At 34.2% G+C, this 10,542-nt stretch overlaps 1 protein-coding gene across 2 annotated transcripts; it reads left to right on the top strand.

The window, feature by feature from the left end:
* The first annotated feature begins 209 nt into the window (after positions 1-209).
* LOC128244590 (uncharacterized) lies at positions 210-5,843 on the top strand. 2 transcript variants are annotated; one of them, XM_052962582.1, is made up of 8 exons: positions 210-329; positions 1,418-1,735; positions 1,993-2,292; positions 2,387-2,704; positions 3,846-4,163; positions 4,274-4,408; positions 4,639-4,745; positions 5,031-5,843. In XM_052962582.1, the coding sequence occupies exons 1-8, from the start codon at positions 290-292 to the stop codon at positions 5,199-5,201; spliced, it is 1,707 nt and encodes a 568-aa protein (XP_052818542.1). In that variant the 5' UTR covers positions 210-289; the 3' UTR covers positions 5,202-5,843. The 2 variants fall into 2 exon arrangements, with proteins under 2 accessions (XP_052818542.1, XP_052818543.1); XM_052962583.1 differs by lacking the exon at positions 1,418-1,735.
* The last annotated feature ends 4,699 nt before the right edge of the window (positions 5,844-10,542 follow it).

Genomic DNA, 10,542 nt, shown 5'->3' with positions numbered 1-10,542 from the left:
TATGTGCATTGTATTGCGAAACTATTCATAACATTGTCAGTCATTGTCTCTTATAAACAAATCAACATTCATCGATATAATGTCAAGTTTTAGTGTATTGTGTGGTTACATATACTACGTCATAACAAACAATGGGCGACATTCGGTCCATTATTGTTTACTGAAACAGTTTGGTCACATATTTTCTTTACATTAAAAAAAGCAAGTGGCTCATATTAAACGTTCACCATTTACACTTAATATGGTACCCTTTGAATAATTCATTGAAGTGCATGCATGCGCAGGTATAATGGATATGTGTTGTCGGTATCTGCTGATTTTTAGTTTCGGTATGTTGGTTAGTTATTGTTACTACTGATATTAAATTAGTTGTGTTAATTATGAAATTATAGAGTGGTCTCGTGATTAAAAAGTTGAATTTAATTATGTGGTTACAGTTGTGATTTTGCGTGACCAATATAAGTATTTTGTTTAAGGATTCAATACTCAAACATATTTATTAAGTAACGTAAACATGTTGTTTCTTGTTACATCATAACTTTAATTTACATTATATATCACTTGACATAATCATTTCTTACCAATTAATTGCATATTAAGTATATAAATGAAAGAAAAAATTAATAAACATATGCATGCATAAATGCCAATATCAAAAGAGGTTGGACTGCTACGTTATTCATCCAACAAAGAACAATTTTAACCCATTTCTATTATTGCACTACATTGTTAACAATATTAGAACGTATAACAAATGCTTCATAAATAAATGTACTCAACCGTAGGAGAACGTTAGTATTTACTGTTTGTAAAAGTTCAATGAATTTGACGACACTTGGTTTTACATAGTAGGTCTTCGAAACAGTATTTATTTAAACTTGTACACATGAGAATATACAAACATTATGCATGCGCAAGCAACTACAAGAGGACAATATGCAAATTGCACATAGTTACGAGAAATACACAATACGTAGATATTTTAAACATAATTAGAAAGAAAGCGCTAAGCAGTTACTTCTTATCGCAGAGAAAGTAAGAAGTGGAAGTATAAAAGGATTTATATTTGATAATCATGTTGGTATTGTTTTGGAAGTCTTCTTAGTACCTGACTAACTAACAAGCCAAAGTCGGGATTGCATGTCGAACTGAATGACGATCCATTTCAACATGTATGATTAGAATCGGCTTGAATGGCATGTATGCCAAACAGCCGGGCTTTGCCAATTGACAAAAGAGTAATTCAAAAAGTTTTCTTTTCTTTTAATGTAGAGTTGAATGTCGAATCCTTTTTGTTCAAATTCGAAATCCTCTATTCTGATAGTGCGTAATTGGGTATTTAAAATAACAACCAGTATATTTCACTCATAGTGCAAAATCATCATGGGACCATAATGGTTTACTTCCTTCATTTCAGCTTTGTTTAGGTACATTTGTGCAACAACTAACAATTATGGAACGATATCGGTGGTAGGACCAGCTTTTTTGAACAGGGTGGTAACAATAAAAGCAACACCGTCTTATTCTTGGGAATGTGATGTAGAATGGAGATACGTTGTGGATGGTGACACACAATCTCAAACAATAAACGATGAAACATTTACAAAATATTCGGAGGACGGGTCATTCTTTTTAAAAGGGATGGCTTTAATTAAGTACAACAGGTCAAACTTTTATGCCGTTTGCTCAAAGAATACAACGATTAGGACACGCTCTACGTCATTGTATATCAAAGGTAAATATCGGAGACCATTTGAACGAGATAACCAATGCATTACTACTGAGTTTGTTTCTGTAGTTATTCACATAAGTATTGACTTTATTGGGTTTGTTCCCTTTTTGTTTGCCATTTTGATTTTATCGTTTGAAGACTCCTGAAATCAATAAAAGAGATGTAATGTTCTTAATTTACAAATGAGGTTCTCAATAACAACGAAATCGCCAAACATAATTTGTTATAACACTTACGTTTGTTTACGTTATCATTTACAGATATCGTTGGACGGTGTGGAGCTCTCGTGATTTTAGGCCCGGTTGTTCGCGGCACAGATGTAGAACTTGGATATTTTCCGTCTGATCTTTCTATAAAGCGCCGAATAGATAACGGCAGACGAGCATGGAAGAAAAACGACCACCCGATTCATCTAGGAGGGGATTCTTACAAAGAGAGAACAGTTTCTGAATATTTGTACATATTGACTATATTTAACTTGGACGAAACAGATGAAGGAACGTACATGTTAAGTTGCAATGCATATAGCAACACAGATTCTGTGCAGCTTCATATTGAAGGTAATATTCTAACTACATTAATACCACACATTCGGTTTTATCTGAATTAAAAATAATTGAATTTATAAAGGAGTTTGCTCTGTTCTATTTTCAGATATGCCTTCGGTGCTTTCTATGTCCGTTAAAAAAATACATGAGTACAACAATAATGTTTGTGTCTGGTTTTTAAACATTTCTTGTGAAACGAATATATCAAATCCGCCTTGCACAATTGAATGGTCAAGCGACAACGATAATTTGAGATACAAACAAAGCAACAACTGGACTTATGGCAAAAGTCATAGTTACCATTCTGTTTCAAACGTGCTCTACAATGTGAACACATACATGACAGGGGGAACTATAACATGTTCAACAATATGTGATCATTTCCCATTTAATTTAAACACAGATTACACAGTATCTTCATCAGGTACGTACTCGATCAAACTTATTGTTTTGTTTTGATTTTAGCGAAGTAATCTAATAGAGCATGTTACCTCTTTGTAACTAGAATTAAAAAGGCGATATCAGAAAAGCTATAATAACTACTATTTATTCCCATGTATCGTTTCACTCGATTAAGTTCTAAATAACTTAGTTTTATAACATGATATCAGCAATGTACAGTAGGTTACCTCTACGGAGCGGGTGGTCGTGGGTTCGATCCCTGGTCGCGTCATACCGAAAGACGTTAAAAGTTGGTACAAGTAGCTCCCTTGCCTGGCGCTTGGCTTTTAAAGGATAATGCTTGGAAAAGTGGTGTACTCAGTACTGGTTTAATCCAGGAAAGTTCTACCCCGTGTATCGATGCTTAACACCGAGCACGTAAAAGAACCAAGGGGTCTCTTCAAAAAGAGCTAGGATATCGCACCAGGACTTCCTTGTATCCCAGACCTCTTTCCCTTCCGCGAGCTGTCCCTTCAGCAACAACAAAGGACCCCGTTGGAAATAAGTGCTTGCACTTTCACGGGTTATCCTTGACCGCAAGGTTTGAAGAAATACATACCTATGGACGCTTCGATGGAAGCATTGTTAAAAAGACAAATAATAAAACAAACACTTGTAAACCTGTTAACACTGAATTATAGATGTGAGGGCGAACTAACAGAAGTTTCATAAGCTGTGAAAGAAATATTTGACAGTTTTAAGCTCGATGACAGTATGATTTATTCAAAATATCCTTTCAAAGATAACTAAACCTTAAAGGTTTTCCAGACGTCAGTTATTACATGTGCATATTAAATAACTTTCTTTTATTTACCCCTTTCTAAACTCCTCATTACTTTTTATCATTACGTTTGATTGAGTGAGACTGTGGATCTCAAAGGACAAAAATTTGATAGCTAAATGTCTCTTACAAATAACAAATTAGTTGGATATTTTACAGTGCTACTACTATCAACAGAGACTAATATTATGATTTTAAAAAACAAACGAATTATGAATGTGTGCATTCGTTATTGTACATGTGTTTGCGAAATTGAGAGAGGTTGCACCTTATCTAATTATTCTTTTTCAGTTTTATTTTTTCAGTTTACTTTAATGGGTTCATTTGTTGGCTTTTGTTTCAGATTTTTCTCCAGAGCAGTTTATGAAGGCAGAGATCGTTAAAGAAAGTAATCACAACGTTCTTAACTTAACCTGCAAAACTGTTGATACATGTATGCCATGTACAATTGCGTGGAGCAGCAATTCAGTTTTCCTTTCCTCAATATCGACTGCGCAATGGACGAACGCGAGTAATTTGGGCTATACAACTGTTTCAAATGCACTCTACTTAATTACGAAAGGTTTGGACGGTAAACGGATACATTGTTCTACATATTGTGGAAATGCTTCTTCACATTCAGAACAAGAAACGTACATAATTTCTTTGGAGGATTTTCAAGGTATGTTGGTTGCCGTTATCATGAAATATAAAAATGCGATTAATGCCATAAGCGGTTGACGAAAACAAATAGTTATGAAAACTTACTTACAAATCTGAGTTGATTTGCAGAATCAACTACCAACCTTGCATCAGTTGTAATCCAACAGTGGCATTTGTCGATCCTTTACTCCGTAGCTGGATCAATTCTAGTTGTACTGGTAACAATGTGTGCCGTGCTCCTTTTTAGACGATGTAAACCTCAGGGTAATTTTGGTGATTCCTAGACATTCACATTAACATTTGTGTACTTGATATATTACCCCGTACTTAAATATTAAATGTTTTATAGGAAAATAAAATCAAAATTAGTTCTTACATTTTTTTTAAATTCCAGTGAACTTATAACCACATGTATTGTAACATTTCATTTTGTTTTAAATTCAAGGGAACTTGTAACCACATGCTTTATAAAATTATTCATATCTTTTACACAGTTTATGAAACGGTTCTACTACGCAGACGATCTGCAGGAGAAGAGGGGCCTAGACATATGTATGATGGTGTACAGCATAATGTCGAGACAAATGCCCTTTACAATCTAGTAAGGTTTCTTACACTCTCCACTTCTATCAGCGGTACTCTTAAACCGTATGCCAAAATAGTTTTTGTTTGTGCCTTGTAATACTAATTGTATTTTATTTACAGCTCGTTTAAATCATTTTGACTGCCAAACGCTTTATAAATTGATTTTAATAATGTCATCACGAATATTACTCGATAATCTTATTTGAAAAAATACCGAAGAAGCATGTATACTCTGAACTAAGTGTTTGTGTCTTCGAATGTTTATTCGTATTATAAAATAAAGCAACATTTACATTTGAAGACGGAAGTGTCTACACGTGCCATCGACAGCGAACATACACCACCACCACGTTTGAATATGGATGAACGAAACGTCCGTTTAAACCGAACTGTCCGGCAATACGATTATGTGGATAACCCCGTCGACCACAGAGATCGTCATAAAAGAGCACCGACTGCAAACCAGGTCTAGGTTTAATTTTGTTTTTGTTGTAAACCGTTTTATCATACTTCAACGTGTATTGTTAGAAAGTGTATTAATATTGTTAATATCTAGTTGTGTTTTATTATGTAATTCATTTTTCTCATTCTGTTAGTTTCTCATTTCTTCTCATATGTGCTTGTAATAATTGACACTTGTCCAATTTTATTAGACATCAACTAAGACGTGTGGTGCTATACTGTGTCGCTTGCTTTGTGAAACCCTCGCTATTTATTTATATATAAACCTTAGCACATTGGCAAAGTAAAAATTGTTTTTATTTGAAAGGTCAGCCTCATGATCTGCTGTTTTCTTTTAATGAACCTTTGACTGTTTTAATCAGCATTTTAGTCTTAGGCTAGTTTTTGTCAAATTAGCATGCCATTATCACCGATACGAGTGCAGAGCTTGTAAATTTATTAAGATTAGTATAGTATAGTATGTGTAAAATGTACATATCATTATAGCACAAATGACTGCACACGTTCAAATCTTTACGTAGAGGATATATATAAGATGGCTGTATAGTCTCGTTGTATCGTACCATGTTGTAGTCATCACTGTAAATCAATAATGACTATTCTTATTCAGTGCAATTGTTTATAACTGATCGTTGTGTACATAAGTTTTTAATAAAAGTATAACTATGAACTTAGTGCTACTTAAGTGTTCATAGGGTTATTCGAGCTCTTTATAAGCCTTTTGGTTTAGCTTTGCAATGTTGGGACAAGTTTGATGTTGGGTTCCCGCAAACAGGAGTACCCCAAATCCTATGTTAATACGGTTCCGCTGAGAGTCTGCTATCAAGTTATCTCACAGTTTCGATGAAATCTCATTTACCTGTTAACCACAAATCCCTGGTTAACTCACAATTTCGCTAAGATCTTGTTAACCAATTTATCTCAAATCCTTTTTTAACTCTCATTTTTGCTAAAATCTCATTAACCGGTATAACCTAGATCCCAGGTTTATTCACGGTTCGCTTCGATCTCGTTAACCGGTTTTCCCCAAATTCGTGATTAACTCACGGTTTCGATGAGATCTCGTGAACCGCTTTACCACAAATCCAAGGTTATCTCATGGTTTCGCTATGATCCCATACACCGGATTACCTCCAATTGCTAGGTTAATTTACGGGTTTGCCGAGATCTCGTTAACCGGTTTCTACAAATCTCAGATACACTGACAGTTTCGTTATGATCTCATAAACCGGTTAAACCTAAATCCCAGGTTAACTAACTGTTTCGTTTAGATCTCGTAAACCGGTTTCTCCAAATCACAGATTAACTAACGGTTTCGATGAGATCTCATAAACCGGTTAACCCTAAATCCCAGGTTAACTCACAGTTTCGCTGAGATCTCAAAAACCGATACCCGTAATACAATGGAAGCTATGATATATGTGTTTGTCCACTTTATTGATTGTTTAATCAGACCTTTAACCTTGTACCTTAAAACTAAATTAGATTGTATAAATAGCCAGAATACCAGATCCAGAATCCCAACCAGAATATCGATTCATTTCAATATTGTGCAATTAATATGCATTCAAAGGGTTGCCTAGTATGTTTCTACCACTGTTACCCAAGAAGACACAATCAATAAGTTATCAAAATGAAGCTGTATAGGTTAGTATGATGTCATAACACTTTGCAATAAGTTCAGAAAAATTAGAAGATATTAATATTAGAGCTGCGGATTGGTAGTATTGAGGGTTGACGGTGTCCCCTCCCGCGCAAAACATTTTGAAAACTTAGACATAAGACACTTACATTCCACAATTTTGAAGCATATATTTTCAGGGATTAAACAATACATACATGCTTTTGGTAAGACCAAGCTTAATTCACAGTATCATGAGTTTGAACATATTCAACAAGGCAGAACATCTGATTATGAAGGGATAATATATTTGAAAACTTAAAGATGATGTGTGAATAAACAATACTTAGCGCATTTGTTAAGTCATGATTGCGCTCTTTCAAAACCATACTGTTTTTGTATTCTATTATACGAACGGAAACAGTTCTGCAATATTTTCAATGGTTTCTGAAGCAAAAGTTTGATCGAGGTCGGATTCAGGAGTGCGTGTTAAAGGGGGTGCACTTTGGAAGTACAATAAAGAAATTACATTCGCTTCTCCAAGAATACAAACACTATGTGGTTCCAATAAGAAAATTTGGGTTAGCTTCTGTTTGCTCAAAGGATTTAGTGTAAAAAGTGTTTTTTTTTAAATTGTTTCTCGGTTAACTTTAGCAATTTTAGAGTGGGATTAAACGGAAACCGTGGTTGGGTGACCAATTTCCTTGAATTTCATGCTCGGAATATTCTCGGAGCCGGCATGTTATATTTGGTAAACAACGGCATGATATGGTCTTTAAAAGTTACGGCATAGCAAAGACCTAGGGCGACCTATTACGAGCACTTTGTTCTTTAAATGTATATGTATAGCAGAAAGAAAAAATAAATGATGATAGATGGACGAGAGAAAACTATTCCAGTTAACGTTGATGTTTTGAATGATAAAAAATGCAGGAGGTTTGTGATATCAAAATAATTCTTAACACTTAAATTTGAAAAGTTCGACGCAATTCTGTATGATGAATGCACTTATTAAGATAATGCGTTGACCTAAATGAATAGCAATGCAAATCATGAATCACGATATACCGAAATGCCGGTGATTGTTTAAATATATCACAGTCAAGCGGCTAAGTATCATTTGTTAGTATGGGTTTAAGTCCTACTTAAAGAGGTCTGATGATAAACCAAGGTCGCCTGTGTGTGATAGGCCGTCTCTGTGTTGGTATATATGGATAAAACAACATATACCGTATCACAAGTATTTAGCCGATAAAGTGCCTTTTATTTATTCGGGAAGAAATATCAAACCTGTAGCAAACAGCAAAAAGTTTTCTATTGACGGGTTCATTTCTGGACTAATTTGAATGTTAACATTTTCAGGAATTATTACCTATATATGATTACTTATATTTAGAAAATATGTTCAGTAATTTCAGTGTAAAGTGTGGTATACAAGTGCGTACACAAGCATTTCTCTAGTTCTCGCTCTCTTCTTCTTGTTAACTGAAAGAGTGAGAACGTCAATGACCGTATTAATGATCTAGCATACGTTTCCGTTTGAGTAAACAGTAGTAGTAGTAGTAGTAGTAGTAGTAGTAGTAGTAGTAGTAGTAGTAGTGGTGGTGGTGGTGGTGGTGGTGGTGGTGGTGGTAGTAGTAGTAGTAGTAGTAGTAGTAGTAGTAGTAGTAGTAGTAGTAGTAGTAGTAGTTGTAGAAGTATTACTAGCCGTAGTAATAGAAGAAAAAGTTGTTCTGGATAATAACTATTTTAAATCATTTTTAGAATACGTTAACTTAATGTATATTTCTTATAAATTTTATTTTTCAAGATTATTTATATATATCTGCATTGTTTAGATCGCAACAAACTGCTCTTTGTTATAACTTGTCTTTATTTGTTGTTTTTTTTGCACACTCTTTTGTCAAATAACTAATAGATGCAAACCTGAAAAGAATGGCTGATCAAAATACGTGTCAAATGTCATTACTGTGGGTGAGATATGTACGTGTAATTGGTTTGTTACCATATTTTATGCTATGTTTGGGAACGTCTGAGCAGTCAGGTACCAGTATGGTAGAATCAACTTTTGTGAACAGAGAGGTACAACGGAGAGCGAAGCCTTTCTACTGTTAGGAATGTGATGTGGGGTAGAAAAACGCTCGGGAACACGAATGTTCGTACAGAATAATGAAGAAATTATATTTCAAAGATAGGTACTTTTTAAAAAAAGACAGTTTCAATTGAAAACACAATCTCTTTTTCAACACCGAATTATAAAGAAATACCACAATGAGGAATTGCACGGCAATTTAACGTTGAAATGGTAATTATTGCTTACTTTTCCAATGCAATTACCTATTGGTCTTGATAAACTAATGCCATCTTATACAATCATGATTGATGTTGTTGCTGTTGTTCTATATTTGAATCTGGACCCTTATTGATACAAAACCCAAGAGTATGTTTTCGGCTTTTTTGCATGAATGAAAACTGAAAATGTTTTACAAGCTACGTTGCTTATTTGAACTAAAAAAAAGAAAATAAAAAGTTGATTTGGTTATGACTTTAACATGTACTATTAAATTATAATTGACAGATGTTGTCGGTCAAAGTGGGACTCGCGTGGCTCTGATCCCGGTTGTCTGCGGAGCAGACGTCAAACTGGGAAATCATTCAAAACGTATTTGCATTGAAGACTTTTCTACCAATTTCTTAAAATAGATAAAAACTAGACAACATGTATTTCAGGCGAGCGGGTTCAGATCGTATAAACTATAATTTACTATTATAAGTGTTTTCTTATTAATGCGTTTACTATGGCAAACAGCACCCGTTTGCGCACCTGAGAGGCTATGTACCAGATGTCTTTCTTAATTTATGTCTCCAATAACATTCATTAATAAAAGTGTTGAAATCGATACTATTTTCGCATATTTTACTTTTGTTAATAAGTGTTATTCTTTTTTTCTAACATACAATATAACTACAATTTGTGTTGTGTGTAGGTAAGAACTACTGCTTCGTACAATCGTTTTACCATCATTTTAACATTTTATCATGCCGGAACTGCTTCCTTTGAACTGCCATCAGCAATTTCAAAAACTCAAATTCAATAACATTTATTTGGTAAATACAATTCCTTTTTTTTCTTTTCTTAAAATTTCGTCTCTGAACTTAATTGCAAACCATACACCACGCATGCAAAATAACAGAAATATGGCACAACATTGAGGAGCAATTAACACTCATGTTTTGCGGACAATAATCTATGTTGATGCAAAGATAGTTGAAAAAGAGAAAACAAGGACGTTAAAACCTTCTACTGAAAATGAAATTGCAATCACTTAGAAGGCTCGGTAGGTATAATCCTTTAAAAACAAATCAGTTTGGAGCGCAACTTCAAATTCGGAAAAAGTTCAGGAACGTTAGAAATATATTTTTTAAGGAATTGGGTCAAGAGGATAAAGGAAATAAATGAGAGATTGAATCGTGCCATTATCGTACAGAGTAAGGAATAATCCATTGTTCATCTGATTCGTCCATTAATGTTGGATTTTACGTTATCAGTAAAAACACGTTTGATTATAAAAACTAAGGCAACCATAAGAAAGTCATTTAAACAGGTTGTGTTTTACTTGTGTTGAAATTTAGCAGTGTCTGTCAATAGGTGATCGAATTCTGATTTCTTACCGAAACGTAAAAAGCAAAATTCCATAGATCCCTATAATTGCGTGTTAGATTTATTCAT

The sequence above is a fragment of the Mya arenaria genome, chromosome 8 (assembly GCF_026914265.1).
Source record: "Mya arenaria isolate MELC-2E11 chromosome 8, ASM2691426v1".
In the NCBI taxonomy this organism is placed as follows: Eukaryota; Metazoa; Mollusca; class Bivalvia; order Myida; family Myidae; genus Mya; species Mya arenaria.
This window is presented reverse-complemented; position numbering and strand designations above follow the sequence as displayed.